The sequence below is a fragment of the Pleurodeles waltl genome, chromosome 12 (assembly GCF_031143425.1).
Source record: "Pleurodeles waltl isolate 20211129_DDA chromosome 12, aPleWal1.hap1.20221129, whole genome shotgun sequence".
NCBI lineage: Eukaryota > Metazoa > Chordata > Amphibia > Caudata > Salamandridae > Pleurodeles > Pleurodeles waltl.
Window position 1 is genome coordinate 486,105,008 of NC_090451.1, and position 20,003 is coordinate 486,125,010.

The window sequence follows — 20,003 nt, forward strand, 5'->3', positions numbered from 1 at the left end:
CTGGACGCCCCCACCTACCAGAAGTTGTAATTTTCTGAGGGCAACACAGAGGCATTTGTTCCCCCAGATAAATGTGGACAGGAGGGAGTCTGGTTTAGTGAAGAATGATTTTGGCCGGAGGACTGGAAGGTTAGCAAAGTAGTACAAGAGCTGAGGTTGTTTGACCATCCTTGCCAATACTGTCTCACCAAATGGAGGTAGGGGTTGGGACTGCCAGAAGGGTACCTAGGACCTGATGCCTACCAGGGCCTTGCAGATGTTCTTTCATACAGATCAAGAGAGGCATGATATAAATAAATCCCCAGATAGCTGATCACCATGCTGTACCAGCAGAGCTGTGCCTCACCAAAGAGCATGTTACGTGGTGGTTGATTGGGACAGAGTGGGTAAATCACTGATTTGGTCCAGTTGACCCGTAAGCCTGTGGCTGTGGCAAAGTTAACCAAGGAAGCATGGAGCAAGGAGAGGTCAGACAATACATCTCAGAGGTACAGAATTAAATTGTCAGCGTAAAGCAGCATAGCATGTGTTCTGTCCTTTCCTGGCCCTCTCTGCGCAGTTGAATGGCTAAGGATTGCTATGACATTGTGAAGAGGAGGGGGTGAGTGGGCATCCTTATTGGGTACCTCATCCTACTGGAAAGGAGGCTGTGATAAGACAGCCCAGGCGGATCCGGGATTTTGGATTTTTATAGAGTAACCAGGCACAGGCAAGTAGCTGCTTCCCGACACCCATACGATCGAGCACCTGAAAAAGATAGTCCAATGATAGCGTACCAGATGTTTTCTCCAGGTCCAATATAAGGCAGGCGGCATTTGGAAAATGGCCTTGGACGTGATCTTGTACATGAAAAAAACACTGTATGTTCTGGGATGTGCTCTAACCCCTATTCTATTCCATATCTGTTGCCAAGGATCTTACCCCAAATGTTGTAGTCAGCCCCAAGAACGGCAATGGGCCTGTGGGACCCAAAAAGCGTGGGATCGTCACTTGGCTTGGGGACAGAAACTAGGAGGTACTCTCGAAGAGACTGCAGGAGCTCGCCGGTATAGAGAGCTGCTTCAAACATCTCCGTGAGCTGGGGAGCCAAGAGCAGGGAAAAAGTGGCATAATACTCCAGTGGCAGTCTGTCTAGACCAGGGGTTTTGTTATGATCTAGGTCACGGATTGCTTGTGTCACCTTGTGTTGTGGTGGGGCCACCCAGGGAGGTTCTAGTGGCGGCGGGATTGAACGGAAGGGTTACACCTGCCAGAGAGACATGGTGCTCCTGCCATATTGTCTGTGGGGGATTGGTAAATAGAAGATTAATAGGTGCGAAATTCCCGCAATATCTCACCCTGGGAGCACACTAGGCCACCTGAGAGTGAGCACATTTCTGTAATTGGGTTAGCAGTGGTTTCATGACTGAGTAGCCAGCCTAAAAGACGGCCTGATTTATCTCTTTCTCTATGAATTTTGGATGCATGAGTCATGAAATTAAACCACTGCAAGCTTTTTAGGAGGTTGGTGTACTTCATTTCATGTTTGCGTAGGTTAGGGAAATGGTGGTGTCTCAGTCTGCTATCGTCCACAGTTGAGCATGACAAGGCTTGGTGTCCACTATCTCCCTGTCCAGTGTCCAACAGACTCCCACTATCTCCTGTATACAGGTACCCCTCGTTACTACCTTGAAGGTTCTGGTGGTGATCATATTATGATTTTTGGCAAACTATTGCCAGACTTGGGTTGCAGCCCATGCAGAAGACAGGATCTCCAGACAGGGGCAAGGCAGCGGCCACACCAGTGTCAGAGGGTGGATAGTCTGAGTAGCATACGAAGGGAAGTGAGAAGGTGGAGCACAGAAAGTAATCCAGACAGACGTAGAGGATTTGGGTTATTGAGTGCAAGGAGTAGAGTTTAGTCCTGGGGTGTATTTATCTCCAGGCATCTGCTAGGGACCAATATCATGCCCAGCTCTGGAGGCAGCTGGCCTGTGTAGAAGGAGGGGAGCACAGCAGTGGGGGTTGGACCTGTACAAGTCTGGATCCAATACACAAATCTAATCACCTCTGAGGATCCATGACTTGGGTGTGGTGAACTAGTTCGGCCGAGAGAGCATCCCAGAAGGTGCCTTGGTCTATGTTGGGGGCATGGATGACATCCTAAGAGTAGGGGTCGGCCATCCAGTTTCCTACGTTTGTCGATCTCCTATTATTTTCCTATACATGGGACTCAGTGCTACGATGTTATTGTTCCCAACAAATCCAAACCATTAGATTCACAGTTTTATTTAACCTGTTTCTGTTTTCTTTATCCTAAAACTGAAAAATGCAATAGCAAAATTTACATAATTTACATCTTTTTCAGCCTTTAGACTTTGAGAAAATACAGCAGTACAGATTCAATGTTGAGGCAACTGATCCAACAATCCATCGTGGAGGAGGTCCGAAGATGAAAAGCTCCACAGAAGTTATCATCAATGTCCTGGATGTGGATGAACCACCTGTTTTTAGTCAACCATTGTACCATTTTGAAGTCAAAGAGAATATGCCTAGCACAATTATTGGCTATGTTTCTGCAAAAGATCCTGATGCAGCGAACAGAAATATCAAGTAAGCAAAACCTCTAAACCACTGTTTGAATCTTTTGCATTAAACTACGTATGCAAACCATTTTGAATTTCATGGTTTTAGGTGTTCATTACCAGTATATATGCCTAAATGCAAACAGTTATTAATTTATTATTTATTTAGGTTTCTTTTAAGTCTAAGTATTTGTGCTATCACCACTTCCGGAAACTGATAACAATATGGCATCTGAAAAGAGATGCAATCCTTGCTCTTTCAGGGATTCTGCCCTTTTAGGTACTTTTATTAAGTTCTTTGATGCTTTTGTCTCTTTAGCAATATACAAACAAATTGGATTGGACTTGTTTGATTGGAATTGACTGAACTGTGTTGATTTGTATTGTACCATATCAACCAACTTTGCAAGATGGCAATAAATACATGATACACAGACTTGATGCAATACACTAACCGAAATTCACTTGCTGTGTACATTGATTAAGTTGCAAATTGTTCATGACTTTTTAAATGTAGATTTCAGAGATTTACAAATTATATTTTCCACATTTGAAGTACAACTTGTTAGTCTGAATTTATTAAACTGAAATAATGCTAGAAACAATATAGCATTGTGTTAGAATCTCTTTGGTTTTGGATTCTCAGGGTTATAGGTTGCAAAGTGTATTATATGTTTCTTGAAAGTATCGGAGTCACATCCGATAGATTTCCTAGCCTCCAAAACAAAACTATAGCCTTTTTCTGATCAGAGAGGTTATTATCTTATGGATAGTATAATGAGTCAGAAAAACATGTCAGAGAGTTCTGCTCTGCAATGATTTATAATGCTACTCCTCAAACTTTCGACAATAGTATGCATACAAGAATTGGTATTTTACCATAAACATATTATTACATACTAATCTTTAGCAAATCATGTGAGCAAAAACTACGATAATAATTTTGATCAGGTCAGTGGACAATCTGCAAGAAGAGTGAATGCTAAGGACACCAAAACCGCATTTCCTTACCTATCCCTAATTCATTATTCTAAATCCTTCTTAAATTATTAATAGCTAACATACACATGCCCTCTTTTATATCTGTATGCTGAGTCATGTACCTACCGTTATGCCATTTGGTCCGAAGTCAGAAACGTGACTGTCAGCATCCATCTAGAAACCAGCCCATCAACTTTGCTCGCTCTCATACACATATGTCATTTTCATGTGTAGTGATCTGTGGAGAAAGGAGGGTCTCACTCTGCCCAGCTGTTGTATTTGTCAAAGAGCACAGTTACAATGTCCTTATTCTGTTTTCTGGAAGCTGCTATTTATTGTAATGTTCTGAGTCCTTTGATATGGAACTACGCAAGTTCATATACCCACAAATCAACCCTAGCTATTGTAAAATGTGAATGTTGCAAAGATGCAACATTCTGTTGCCTTTTTTAAATAAAAAAAAGTATCTTCTTATGCCTTCTCTTGCACCTACAGACTCCACGCACAATACAGGTTTATATTAATAATCTTCCCTTCTGAATCGATCGATTATTTTACAGATTTATATGCAAAAAACTCAGCCATAGTGCAACATGAGTTGCCTTTAATACTTATAGCTAAAACTACTATGGACAACGGGCAAATAAATCCTCCAAAGGATAAATAAATAATGTCCCTAATTGATAAAGTAAGATTGTTGGCAGTGATGGATCCAGATGGGATTCCATTTATGGATATGAAGAACTACCTGGATACTTGGAGTAAACTTGTAGTACACCTTTTTGCATCGTGCTATGCCTCGGGCATATACCAAGTTAATGGGCAGGGAGTATCATAGTCCCGATACACAAAAAGGCAACTCGCTCCTTGCCTAATAACTATTGTCAAACTGCCTTGCTAAACCTCCTCTTATAGCTCAACAAGATTTGTATGTTTTATTATATGCTGATGATGTCATCATTTGTGATCTCACGCAGATTGAATTTAGATGTTCTTTTTAAATATGCAAGAGACAACTACCTGACGGTAAACATAACTAAGACCAATGCCATTTAGAAGCAAGAGGCAGTATTGCCCTTTTACATGGAACTTGGGTGGAGGCCTTTTAGAGGTTGTAAAAATAAATGTTTGTCGTAGAAGGGTCTCCCATCACTGCCTGGAAAATAGGTCCCATCTATTATTTACTGGCTCTGAAGAAGAACATTTTATAATACCTCAGGCAAGCAAAATGTTAAAGCACTTTTAGAGATCTACCAAGCAAAGATTCCATCCACGCTATCCTATGTATCACTGGTCACTCGTGAACCATTATGAAGGCAAGTTACTTTGGAATTTAGGCAGTTCCTGTCCAGGCATTGTAGATTAAATTTGCCCTCATATATACCTTTTTTACTGTGTTGGCAAACTTCATTAGATGGGCCTACAAATTAATAAGTTTTGCACTGGGCACTCTAAAAGATTTAACAAAGCAGGAAGCTTATAATGATAAAATGTTTAATTAAACTTTTAATAACAATCCTAGGGCTGCCACCACACAATCACAACATTCAATTGACCACCTACAGCAGTAGACCCCATCCCAACTTAAGCAGTTTTTAAAACATGCTGTCATTAGACAAAGTTATTCTAGAGGTATCACCTATTGTCTCACATTAAAACCACATAGCCCTTATTGTGATAACATGCCTTTCAAGCAAACCCAAAAATATTAATTGTTTCCTTTGGGACACAATGTGTCATGTTTAATAATAATGTTAAGATTAGGTATTTTACCTTTAAAGGATTTTACGAAACACTGGTATGGCCTAGAGCATTTGACTGGCAATAGTGATCTCTTCAGTGGATGAGGGGAGCAGGTGCAAGATTTAAAACATGTCTCAATCAGTTTCAATCAATCAATCAGTTTTTGTAAAGCGCGGCTACTCACCTGTGAGGGGCTCAAGGTGCAGGGGGGAAGGGGAGGGGCCTCATCCGCAGAGCCACGTCTCGAGTTCTTCTTCCTGAAGTTGGTGAACGATGGGCTTTGTCTGAGGTGCAGGGGGATGTTGTTCCAGCTCTTTACTGCAATGTAGGTGAAGGATCGTCCTACACTCAATAGTGATGGATGCCAGAAACTGTTTTTTTTTTTTTTTTTTTTAAACCCTGTATTTTAAATGCAACATTTTTAAATCTGATGAACTAATATCATTGGAAAAGTCTTCGCCATATGAGTTTGTGTGCTATAACCTTTTCAAATTCTTTCACACCTTTTTAAAACAAAATCGGTGTAATTGTGGAGATGTGACGTGTAAACTGTTGGTTTTTACCTGTTTTGTAAACATTGTTGACCTCAGTCGAGATCTAAATTAATAAATGTATTATTATAAGTGCATTTAAAATACAGCAAAGACTGTGATTTGTGTAAACATAACAAAATATAAAAAACAATTTTACATGTCACCACTGTCTTGTGTGAGTTTATCACATTTGACAACTTTTGCTCCCATCTTACATGCAAATTAATCCTTTACTTCAACATACCAATAATTACCAATCTAAATGTCTAAAAAATGCATGTGTTAATATGGTCTATCACTTATGGACTTGGGTCAAACATTCAAGCTTTAGGAAGCAGAGCGCAGTATCTTAGATCATTCATTTCTTATTGGTGTCAATATGTGAATCATGCCTTTTAAGTCTTCTTTTGGTACAGAGTGACAGTGTTGAATGCAACATTATCAAAAGCACATTTATATCCTTACTACACAAGTTCTATAGTTCTGGGTGCGTGATCATGAGGTTTGTATCAATATAGTTGTAACTGGTCGTAATATATGTGCAGTTTTTAAGTTGAATTATTGATTGTGTATAATATTTTTATTAATCATAATTATCATTGGAGGCAGCCAGGTCTCAGGTGGCTTGATTGGTTTGAATGGGAATTTTGTCAGCTAGTTACAAATGTAAAGAGTTGTTCTGGTTGGCAAACCACATAAGAAAGAAGTTTCCGTGGCATGAACCTCAAACAATGGACCAATTTCTTGATCAAATTATGGTATTTTATTCTGATTTGTGAAAAAAGATACATATTTATTACTTCACCACATGTTGTAATGGCACTAAAAATGCTTTTTTTCTACTGATATAATTGCTTCCAATTAGTCAATAGAGCCAAAAAATCTTTAAGTATCTTCTAAATATTTAAGACAGTGAAGATTTCAGACATATTACATTTCTTAAGGCATGCAGCAGTATTTCTGGAGAGACGATATAGAGTTTGGCAAACAGCATACTTCAAAGCAAATGCAATGGGACACCCTGCACAACAAACCCATGCTCATTAGGACATTACGCCTCCTGATCTATTTACGGTGGCAAGTATAATGTTTGTCTTTTCTGTTTGTCACCACCATTTAAATCCTGGTGGTAGGGTGCAGCAAAAAATAATAACGACCCCTACACCCTTGGAGAAAACTCCCAGGGTGTGAACCTAAGGCGGCGATCCAGCAAATGTTTTGTACCTTCAAAGTAACCTTTCAATATACAGATGCCCGCTGGGATGGATGGTGGAGGTAATGTCCTCCGCCACCTGGATGGATGGAGTACCATCCATCAAACTCACAATCAAGCCCTAAATTCCATTTCTAGATAATCCCTTTAGTCATTTCTACATTTATACTACATTACTTGACTTTATATTAATTTCAGCACTTCAGCGAACGGATATCCATAGGATAAACTTGGGTAAATATGCTTTGATAATCAGAACTGAACTCAATTTTCATTACAGCCCCATTATAAATTTCTGAAGCATATCCCAGACCATTATGCGTTTTGTCCAATCATAATTTTTGTGAAACAAGATACTCAAGATATCAAAACTGTTTTCTGTAGTATAACCACATTTGATATTGTTTGCCGGCTCTATATCAAGTGCTGGTCCGTTTTGGGATGCAACATTTATCAAGCTATTTATTGGATAGTTTTATAGTGCACTGTATGCTGCCTTTCTCTCACTCTAGAGCCCTATGGCTGAAAACAGAAACACTACAGTGTGAAAAAGGGAAAGACAGAATCCCACAATTGAAGGCAAGTCACCGTCTAATATTCTTGGGTAACAAAACTTGAATTTCTACAAGTGTGTTTACATGCTTATTCATTTGAAGACTATTTGGGTGATCAGATATCCAATGGTTGCAGTGCAGTGGTTGAGCATAGGATCCTGTTTGGCTCATAAGGTACTAGTTCTGCAGCTACCAAGGTCCTTTTTCTAGTATCTCTTGTGTTTCCTCCAAAGGACCTTGAACTAGATCCTTGAATCCACCAGGAGCCAATGGAGTGCTTTCAAAGCACTTTTTATGGGGTCTCTTACCCACCAGTTTAGGGCTAATTATCAGCATGTTTTTTTAGTTTTGTAGCATATTAATGAGGTTTTTCAGGAGTCCAGTGTAGATGTTGTATTAACCCAGACTTGCTACAATCAGCTGTTTCTTCATCACAACCTAATAGTCTTTTTAGAGGAATAAAAGTATGTTTGTGATTAATGAAAGTTGCAAGTGATTGTCCTTAACCATCATACTGACTTGAGAAAGAAAAGAGAGCTCCGAATTGAAAACAAGTCCAAAATGCCTTGGTTAATTGGTGCAAGCAATGGTTACGGATGTAACTGCATTGTAACATGCCATCAGCTCCTTTTAAGGCTTTTGATGCAGGTGTCAGTGTTTATATAACATTTACCTGATTCTGCCCAAGGAACGGAACCAGAGAGTGCATCTCAATAGCACTATGTAAAGATGTCTCAAATGGTCCAAGCCACATTTTTGGCTTCATTTATGGAGGAAGAATTAAATCCATTCCAGGACAGCTCTTGATAGTCCACCCCATACCTCATAAATATAATCAACAACATACAGTATCATGGTCCATGGTGTTGTTGGAAGCTGAAGGATGAAAGATTATAAGTGCTGATCCCTCGTTTTCATCAACAGAAAAAGGTCCAGTTGATGCTTTAGTGCATTAGAAGTAGTGAATAGCATTGTCTTGTTATAGTGATAGGCGAATGTGTTTCCTTATGATTTGTAGTTCAATCAATCAATCAATAAATCATAGATTTGTAGAGCACAGCTAAACACCCATAGGGTCTCATGGCGCTGCATGTGGGTGTGCTGCACAATCAAAGAGCCAGGTCTTGAGGTCCTTCCTGAACAGCTTCAGTGATGCACTCCACCTGAGCTTGAGAGGTAGTGTGTTCCATGTCCAGTTTGCTAGGTAGGAGAAGGATCTTCCTCCTGCTGTACTTTTCTGGATCTTTGGGATGGCTGCGAGGGCGAGGTGGGAGGAGTGGTGACGTCTGTTGGGTACGTAGAAGGTGAGGCAGTGGTTGAGGTATGCCAGTCCCATGTTGTGCAGTGCCCTGAAGGTGTGGATCAGGAGTTTGTATGTGATGTATTTGTTGACTGGGAGCCAGTGTAGGTCTCTGAGGTGGGAGGAGTTGCGGCTGTGTCAGGGGATGTCCGGGATGAGTCTGGCTACTGCATTCTGGACTCTTTGTAGTCTTGAATGAAGTTTCTTGGTGATGCCGACATAGAGTGCATTGTTGTTGCTCATTTTGCTGGTGATGAGTGCATGGGTGACTGCCTTCCTTGTGTTGGGGGAATCCATTTGAAACTCTTGTGCAGGAGTCAGAGGGTGTGGAAGCATAAATAAGAGAAGGCTTTGACTTGGTGGGTCATCAATAGAGAGGAGTCCAGGATGATGCCTAGGTCGCGTGCATGATCAGTGGGGGCAGGGGCGTTACCCAGAGCGTGAGCCACAAGGAGTCGTTCCAGGCAGAAGGGGTGGAGATTATCACGAGGATCTCTGTCTTGTCCAGTTGAGCTTGAGGCAGCTGGCCTCCATCCAGGCGGCGACTGCTCTAATCCCATTGTGGAAATTCCTCTTGGCTTCAGCAGAGTCCTCGGTCAGGGAGAGGATCAGTTGGGTGTCATCGGCGTTGGAGACTATGTTAGCTTGTGTTGTTTGGTGATCTTGGCAAGCAAGGACATGTAGACGTTGAAGAGTGTCGGGCTGAATGAGGATCCTCGGGGCACTAGTTGTACTAGACCCTCCTCTTTAATATTACTGTAGCAGATTCACCACTTCCTAACTAAAACCCTGTTGCCATCAGTGGCTGTGAAAGAATAATGCTCAAAGCATAAACAAATCATCACTCACCTTTGATGTTTCAACAGTGCTAATGAATATCTGCCAATGTACAATATTGTTGGTGATCTCAGTGCTCTGCAACGTCAACTCCTAGTAAAACTCCCATGCCAATAAATAAGTTGCAGATAGAAACCCTTAAGATATCAAACATATTACACTAGTTCTCATTTTATTTTCCTTCATTGTTTGAGTGACATCCTACCTCAAATTACTCATCTTATCATGTACTACAACGTCCTCAGCTCAACACTACTTTCTTTTCAGGTCTTGCCTACAGACAACTTTAGGTATTTTTGTGCAAGAACTATTGACTACAATAGAATACACAGATGGAGATTTGGGTCAGCCACTTGCTCATTAGTCAATCGCTTTCAAGTCTGGCACTGCTCCATGCTTCTCTGCGGATTGCTTGCTTCCCTAATCTTGACTTAGGTCCACCAAGAGGCGCACTGCTGTCATACCATGGTTTGATTTGCTAAGAAGCTGTTTCCCTGGGGTCTTGCATTGCAATGCACAAGGGGTGATTTTCCGTCCCTCTCCTTCATGTTTCTGATACGCGCCTACAAGTTGCTGTTCATCCACCTTTAACCTTCTGTCTTTTTTTAATACAGCAAAGACCGACAATCTTTTAGTGGCTTTAAAACCATTCCAAGATGGCCACCCATGTGTGTGCATGTGCAGTGGCCATATTGTCATAGGTGTTGTCATAAAATAGCAAAAAACAAGCAAATCCAAGCTTTGCAAAGCAACTCGGTCTATATCCCAGTGTGACAGGCAATACCTTTTGGCTTTGCTAATGCTTGTTTTACTTTTACATACCATTTTGCCTTTGTCAGCCCTGACATCTTCCCTCTCATGGTTCCCTCAGTTGTTATAGAGCATGTAATACAAGAAGTACGATTATGCATTTATCCTATCAAATTACTGCAATTTGTGTCCCATTTTGAAAATATAGAATTAGAAACTTTTTTTGGATAATATTAGTATTTATATTTCTGGTAAGATGTCCATGTAAAACCAAAAAATATGCATGATACTCTGTGCTACATGATGGTGTTTTGGTGTTAGGGCAACGTGTACTACACGGTGAACACGGGACGAATCCCAAAAGGCAACAAACAACACGTGGTCAGTAATGGTTATTGGTAGTTGTTTCATGACCCTCACTTTACGTTAAAGAGAAATGGCTAATTGAGTGCTCTCTGATTTAGACGCACAAAGCACTCCAGGGTGCAGCATGTGGTACACTGGGGCTTTTAGCACCCAGAGGCTACCAGCACAACTTGCAAATACAATCAGCAAGGGAGCAGACCTTCCTAATTGTTTCCAGCAAACTCTATATCCTCCCGAAGCCTCCAAGACATCAGGCCTACCTACCTTACCATTCGTTGTGGCAGGTGACAATGGGACCACTCGCTAAGGGTAGAGAGAGAGTGTGTGGGGGTGCTTCAATATGTATGCACATGATTTGCATGCATGCATTAGTATGTATGTGTGTTTGTGTGTATCTGCACCATGCAAGTTTGGCCCAAGCATTTTGCCAAGCTAAGCTTTAAATGTGTTGTCAGTTGCTTATAAGGAAGTATGCTGTCCCTCTGCTTGTTCGTCCTGCCACCAGGACTGCCAAGCCTCGACTCTAACTAATGTTATTGAACTAATGTGCCTACAAATTCAAGATGTATGACTAAATGATCAATACATTTATATGACAGAGCTGTAAATCACCCGTAAAATAATAAATAATTCATACATGTATGAAATAATTCATAAATCCTAAAGCTGTCGTCATTGTTATTGGAAAACACAACTTCAGCATCTATCATTACATTTATCTGCATAGTGTCCTTCTCTTGCCTGTCAGGTGGCCATCCGAGACCTAAATTGAACTAAGACATTTTATATAGTTTGACACCCCCCCCCCCCTATATTTTGCCATGCACTCCGGATTCCAGGGTGTAGCACCAGATTGGCTTTGTCCTAGGAACCTAGAACCCAGAGGGGAGGCTGCAACACCTCACAAATGCGGTCTTGGCATAGGTAGAGCCATCCCTATCCTAGATGATGACTGTGAAGTCTTTAGTTCACATATTCTTATTTCTATGTTGTCAGTCCAAGTCATGATCTGAACTGTCTTCAGTAGCTCCCCTTTGATTCCCAATATGTGCGTGAGTAAGTTTTGACATATACTCCTAAAACTACGTTAAATATACTTTTGCAAGGGCTATTATTTAAAAAAAGGAGTCGGTTTAGAAAAAAAAGGCTGTGAAAGGTCCCAACCAGTGAGTGATATTCTCACTGTTGTGATAACAGGTGGTGACACTTCCGTAATCAAGTGCTGCAGGCATGAATCTTCCAAATATGAAGGTCATGATATCGGGTGAGCAGAAATAAAAATTCATGACTGTGTTACCAGTTGGTTTTTTCAAGTCCACAGCATTGCAACACGTGTGGATTACCAAGAGGTTCGTTAGCAATACGGCAAAGTTCCAGGTCGTTTTCACTAGAGTCTCAGCCAACTTTTACTGCTGTGGTGGGGATGCAGACATGATTGGTGGCAATAATGCAAATGCAAGTTATTCCCAGTTTACCTGACCTGCTTCAAAGTATGCTGTGAATGGCTGATGGTAATCCCTTTTACCGACACAGAATTTTCGACCGTATTTACTGTCAAACTCTTAGGTGGTCATTCTGACCCTGGCGGTCTTTGACCGCCAGGGCGGAGGACCGCGGGAGCACCGCCGACAGGCCGGCGGTGCTCCAATGGGGATTCCGACCGCGGCGGTAAAGCCGCGGTCGGACCGGCACCACTGGCGGGGTCCCGCCAGTGTACCGCGGCCCCATTGAATCCTCCGCGGCGGCGCAGCTTGCTGCACCGCCGCGGGGATTCCGACCCCCCCTACCGCCATCCAGATCCCGGCGGTCGGACCGCCGAGATCCGGATGGCGGTAGGGGGGGTCGCGGGGCCCCTGGGGGCCCCTGCAGTGCCCATGCCACTGGCATGGGCATTGCAGGGGCCCCCGTAAGAGGGCCCCTACATGTATTTCACTGTCTGCTGCGCAGACAGTGAAATACGCGACGGGTGCAACTGCACCCGTCGCACAGCTTCCACTCCGCCGGCTCGATTCCGAGCCGGCTTCATCGTGGAAGCCTCTTTCCCGCTGGGCTGGCTGGCGGTCTGAAGGCGACCGCCCGCCAGCCCAGCGGGAAAGTCAGAATTACCGCCGCGGTCTTTCGACCGCGGAACGGTAACCTGACGGCGGGACTTTGGCGGGCGGCCTCCGCCGCCCGCCAAGGTCAGAATGAGGGCCGTAATCTTCTGTGTAAACTGAGGAAAAGTTAATCCACATGTTAATGATCTAGCCCAGTGGGTTTTCTGAGGACCTCGGCGAACCGCAAGGCCTACTCAGGGCATCCACGGCTGTTTTACAGAATTAAATAATACAACAACGAATACATTACAATTAATAAAGTGTGTACAAATAAAGAAGCACGATTTAAAATGTGAAAACTTCTTCAATATTTGTTTGTGATATTTGAGCATTTGTTTAGAATATACTTGTTTTGTATTTTTGTGTATGTTTTTTGGGGTTCAACTCCTATAATTTGCTTAGACCGAGGATCTATTGCTTCCAATAATGACTCAGTGGTGGTCCCCGGAGTCCAGTATTGTTTCAGTCGGGGTCCACAGAAGTCAATAGGTTAAGAAAAACTGATCTGGCATTTAAACTATTTAAATATAATTATTTTTCTGGTTTTGTTTTTGTTCACTCAGAGCAAAGTTTATGGTGCAGCTGTTCCTTAAAGGGGCCAACCAGTGAATTATGTCACAATAGGCCTTAAAACCCAAGCAAACATCATCAAAGGATCATTCTTGATTGCCTATTGTTACGGATTCCAGGATTGGTTAAAGAGAAAAAAAGAACAGCTTTTTTCTCTACACTCGGTGGCCCTTTTAAATGAGAAACAGTTAAAAATCTACAGCAATACTGAAGAGAGGCAAAGAGGGGGAGTCTCTTTTTGGTGAACGGATAGACATTAAGGGCCTGATTCTAACTTTGGAGGACGGTGTTAAACCGTCCCAAAAGTGGCGGATATACCACCTACCGTATTACGAGTTCCATAGGATATAATGGACTCGTAATACGGTAGGTGGTATATCCGCCACTTTTGGGACGGTTTAACACCGTCCTCCAAAGTTAGAATCAGGCCCTAAATGTGAATTGATCTTCCCATTAGCTACTTTAATTGCTAAATGGAAAGGTCGCAAGTTACTCACTCCATAATGTCTATTCTGGGATGGGCTTTTAGAAACTGACATTCATTTTTATGTTGTCAATATGTCTAACTCTTTTACTTGGTTAGAGTCTTGTCTAGGTTTTGTAGTAACTATGACATTCATTTTTATGTTATCATTATGCCTAATTCTATCTCTAAAAGGCATTCTTGGTTAGAGGCTAGAGAGTAATTGTATGCCTATTGATTTAATGCATAGATCTAAGAGTGTCTAGGTAAGAAATGTGAGCATGTAATTCACAAAATGCCATGTAAGACAAAACTATGGCTCATGAGGACTCAAAATTGTCACATGATGACTAAAGCCCCACAGGATTTCAACAGAGGTACAGCAGGTTCCCCACATAGTTTGAGACTCTCTCCAATGATAAAAGGGATTTCATAAAAAGTATGGGTGGGGTGGGTGAAAAATGTCAGTCCATCTGTGGAGTTCACAGAGCTTTGCCCACTCCGCGTTCCACTTGGATGGCGGAGTCCTGGCAGAACTCCACCAACCCCCGCATGGCACAGTTGCTTCCCGTGCACAGCTCACCAATGCCAAGGTGGTGAGCACGGGTGAGAATTTGTATCCATAGTTCGATTTTTAGTTGCTAGAACGCCTCCTAGTGAGATTTCACAATGTGGGTGGTCGAGGCAGGTCACAACCGCTTGCGTTGGGAAAGCTATGCCTTGAGTAGAAAATCTACCTGAGAGGCAGAAAGAAAGAGAGCCCTCTGGCACATCACGTGGTGCCATTTGTGCTGATTTTACCGTGTAGAACAAGCTCCCTGTGCTAAAAATCAGGGCAAGCAGCTTAACCCTGCTCGAATTCTGCCCTCTTGCAGAACTCATCTGAATCTTGCTGCGTTGTAACTCCATGTAATGCCACGGAGTGAAGCTCTGCCCGTTCCATCTACCCTAATAAAAAGCAGTAACTTATTAAATCTGACCTCAGGCCTGTTTTGGATATCTGTGCTTAGACTGTATGCTCATAATGTACATTTTCAGGAAAGAGAACTCTGGCCTTTCTGCAATCAGATGCCATTAAATTCCTTGCTTTGATTATTAATGGAAATCTTTTAGGCACCAAGAAATCCTTTAGTTTGTATTCAGTGTTATATAACTAGCCAGTATTACATTTACCATAATTTTAAGAAGTGGATTCATGGTTTTCAAGGTTGTGCAAATTACACAGTTTCTTCCGTGCATGGTTGTTAGAAATTAAATATGGCACAAACAGCATCCAAAGCACTAAGTACTGAATTTAGTTTTCTGTAATTTTCGGAAATCTTGCAGATACTTCCTAAGAAGTCCTGATGATGGCCACATCTTAGTTCAACCTTCTGGAAACATTGTGAGTAGAAAGCCCTTTGACAGAGAAGCCAGCGCTTGGAGAAACATAACCATCGCCGCCCAAGAAGTTGATGCGAATAACAGTAAGTAGTTCCATGTAAGACAACCCTGCCAGCCCCTTTACGGACTTTTATACAGGCTGTTCTAAAATGTTTTTGGGATCCAGGTCACAAACATTATGCGGGTCCTGGTTATGTAGTAGCATTATGCTATTGGTCAAAATATGAATAAAACCATGTCCAGATACATATCTTGAGGCAGTTTCAGCTTATGGCACCACTTTGCTTTTGTGATATATAAATAAATTTAGAAGTGACAGACAGGGCCTTCTAAAGAACGGGGTCTGGGACCAAAGATCCTGGCTGCTCTCCCACGTGTTACACCCCTAATCCCTTCCGAGATCCATGCTACTTACCACCTTTACCCATTCTGTATTTCTGACTCTCTCTTTTTCTGCCTCTCCCGCTTGCTATTTTTCTTTTTATGTGTCCAACATGCCTTTCTCTTTTGCCTACTGTTGCTCTCCTAAGCCTCACTTACCAACTTTCTGTATTATATTCTAAACTGTGGAATGAAGTTGCCATTCGGGGAGGGTGCTTTGAAGAGAGCTGCCTTCTTTGTCAATGACAGATAAGGAAAAGGTAGATCAGACACAAAATCATGAGGTCATCCCTGACCAGTCTACCTGACACACTACAACTTGTCATGGGATCACATTATCTGGGATCTCTGAACTAACTTCTGGTCTGGTGCACCTGGTGTTCTTGGTTCATATACAAACAGTTAATAGAATTAAGAGACATGCCTTCAATTCCCTGAGCAGTACAGTAAACTAGATCTCAGATATGGAGCTCAGAGAAAATCAGCCTCTTGTGAGCTCCAAAGAGCTTTCCAATATGAAGGTGCAGGTTCAGGGTATCTGGTGGGGAGTTGCTGAAACCAGCATCTATTTGCATGGAATATGTATTAACAGACATTTGAATAGTAAGTGTGAGAATCTTACCTTGTGCTTTGTGACTTGTGAGTAGAGTGACTTTTGTCGCATTTTCATCTTTCACAGAAATCAGTGCTCTTCGAGGTGGATGAATCTTTGGACCCAGTAAGTTGTGTGGTAGAACCATCAACACAATTTCAATACCACCCCAAACAATTTAAACACCATGATCAATTTGGCCACAAAAGGAAAACTCCAGTCAGGAAATAGAGTTAAAAATGTATTACAAACACAAGCTCAAAGTCATGTAGACAATGCACAAAACCAAGCTGTAAAGATACATAATCAGCAAGGATTGCCCAAAACATAGAAAAAGATTTAGATGAACTAGCATTAATAAAATTAAGCATTCAAGAAAAATACAGAACAAGAATATCTGTGTTAAAGAGATGACACGTTGCTGAGTTAACAATCATCAGTCAATTCAAATTAGCACAGGTCAAATCTACAACTAACCAAATCAGGGAGATACATGTGTGGGGAGAAACACATGCAGGCAAAATGCAAAAAGCATAAAAGGGCAAAAAGATAATCTCGGACTGCAGGTCACTAACTAAGTTAAAAGATAAGAAGAAAGGGAATGTGTAGGCATATCAGAAGCTCAGTGAAGAGTCTTCTGAAGGGGGAAAAAAAGGATTTCTAATTCCAAAAGTTAATTTCAAAGGCAATGGCAGAGAGAAAGATACCTCGACCAGGGTACAATATTCAGGGTATCTTTATCAGCAAGGCATCAGGATCAGCAAGCATCAGGACAACATCTGGAGATGGCAAGGATCTGTCAGGGACTGCCAAAAGTTCAAATGTCCATCAGTATTTCAGAATTCACAAAAGCATTCTGATTCACCAAAGGTATCAATTCATATCACATTGAATGGGCATCACCAATAGAAATTGATCACCAGACTCCAAGTTGAAACAATCCAATTCTTTCCCAGGTCTGTCATGAGAACATCTTCCATCTCTGTGAATCCACGCATATTTGAAACAATTGTGTACAATACCAGTCCATGTTTTACAATGTTCTTCTGTCAAGGACACTAAGCTAGATTCTCTCTATGCTTAAACAATAGAATCTATTACCAACTAGCTAAGCTTCTCATGAGACATAACTTAAAAGAAACCACAATAGGAAATTAATCAACACCTCTAGCACAATCACAAATTACAAGTTTCAACAGGCCTCACTCATGCTAACACAAAAGAATCTTAATAATGTGTTGAATTAATCAGTTTTAGTAAAACACACATAATGTGCAAACTCATTAATTCAGCATTAAGTTTCATTTCAAACAGAAAAACTTGGTTACTACAGTTCATTAAGTGCAACAGAGAATTGCACTTCTCTCACTTTTGAACATATTTTTAAAAACATGAATCATTTACTAATCATTAGAAATGTAATATAATTTCTATATGCTCTGTTAGTCTAGAGTCGAAATTACATTATAACATACGTTTTTTCCCTCTAACGTGATTTAACTTAAATGTCACCTATGTTGAACTGTGAAATACAAGCAAGTGCACATTTAAATTGCGTGTCAGTACAGGTTTCTACGTTTCGCTGTTAAAACTAACTATGATTAGCATAAAACATAAACTGTCCCATTCTAATGAACTTTTGTGACATGAGGGGCTCTATTAAAGTTTAGATTATATAAGTCCCCCCTTTGATGGCAACTATGCCATCACAAATTACTCCCACTCTCATTTTCAAAAACTCAGAGGTTAATTTCAGGTAAGATCTTCTGAAATCCTCTAACTGTTTTGGCATTACTGTAATACACGCTTCTCCTATTCCCCATTTCTATCTCTTCCCTTGTCTGTCTATTCTTAACTATTTTCTCTTTAAGTATCTTATATAATTTGTAAATTTAAACCTCAACTAGGGCTGAGAAGATGACTATCAATATGGGTTTCAATATGGTTCCCACAATACCTCTTCCCAGATTTCCAAACCATCTACCAATGGATGTAAAACCATTTCTTATAGCTTCCCATGCACCTGTTGCTGTCAGTTCTTTCAGGTCTTGTTTTAAGTCCATCATGTTTGAAATGTACTTATCTCCTTACTATTGTCAGGGATGTACGTGCAACATTGTTGCACATGTAGTATTTTGCAAACTCCTCCTTCCTTTGCGAATAATATGTTTAAAGCAAGACGATTTTGCAAAACCATTGATATCAAAGCTACCAATTCTGTGTCCATTAACAATATGGCACCTGCAGTGTCTGATGATAACTTGTCGACTATTGTTGACAACTTTCTTATCTTGATGTCATTCAAGATCACACACACTGATGGAATTATGGCACCAAAAATATCTCCTGTAATCTCTGAAGCACTTGCACCTCTTTTGACTCTGTAGTTTGATGTAAGGTATCATACGAGCCTTTCGGCAGCATGTAATAGGCATTTTTTCCCACATAAGACATAAACATCTGGTATGGTGCGGTCTTGACCATTTAGCATAAAGGTCAAAATATTTTTAAACATAAATACATGTTTACATTCACTAGTACCTACAAAATGTGTATCAGTCTTTGATTTCGACCTTTATATAAATAGCGTCCCTACATGTTGCCAATCAATAGCCAGGAATCCTTGATTTACAGCCACTGAATGTGCTTCATCTCCCTCCCAATTTTGCAAGACTACTCCTTTTGCTAATTTGTCTTTCATTGCTCTAATTCTCTCCTCAACTTGTCCAATAAATTCCTTTTCAACAGGACTAAGAATGCAAGTTAAATTATTCTTGTGTGCAAATACTGTTCCAAATATCAATGTAGGTTCAAAGAAACCTCCCACATAATCAATGTTTTTTACTTTTGCAATGCTACTTGAATGTTTCATGGCAGGGACAACTGAAAACACCAAATCATAATCTGATCATTAGTATTGGCACTACCCCTGCATATAAAAAAGTCTTAATAACAGACTACAGGAAATTCCATAGGTTAGGGATAAACTGTGATAGGTGATTCATTCACTAACTGATGAAGGCAACCCTGTACACATGTAAGTCTCTAACTTCAATTGTCTCAAGACAAGCATACAACAACTTATAATACACATTTGATGATAAATCACATTTAGAACTATCAGTGTGTAAATTCGTCTCATCTGTGTGAAGTGAATTGTGATCTGCAAGGGGATTTACTAAACTCAAAACAAGTGTGGGTACAATCTGATCTGAATCATTTGCTATAGGCGAAATCAAACCTATAAACAATAATATAATAATGACAACTGTCACTGCTGCTAGATCTATACATATATATTTGCACTTACTACTTCTATTGCGGTTTGACTCCACAAGGTGTCCAATTCCAGACAAAAAAAATCCGATTTCAAAATCAAACATAAAAAATCAAAGCACCTTTTAATTATCACCACCTCTTTTCAGTTATTTTTATTTGTGAGAAAAGCAATTCAAAAATAGTTTCGTTCAGCAACGCAATTATTCACAAAGTTCCTTGATCTTCTTTAAAGTTCTTCAAGAGCTTCTCTATTTACAAAGGTTTAAAAGCTTCTACTAAAGCTTTAAATGTCTCTAATAAAGACACAGTTCGTAATCACTGATAATCACTTCCAAAATGTAATGTCTCTATTCATTGACTGGCAATTAGATTTCAAAGCTCAGTTCAAAAGCAATTTC

General features: G+C 40.8%; 1 protein-coding gene across 1 annotated transcript in view; it reads left to right on the forward strand.

The window, feature by feature from the left end:
- CDH5 (cadherin 5) overlaps positions 1 to 20,003 on the forward strand; it is a 286,155-nt gene that overhangs the window by 206,134 nt on the left and 60,018 nt on the right. The window contains exons 7-8 of the mRNA XM_069217168.1: positions 2,348 to 2,592; positions 15,297 to 15,436. Coding sequence (XP_069073269.1) covers positions 2,348 to 2,592; positions 15,297 to 15,436 — 385 coding nt within the window. The remainder of the gene's footprint in view (positions 1 to 2,347; positions 2,593 to 15,296; positions 15,437 to 20,003) is intronic.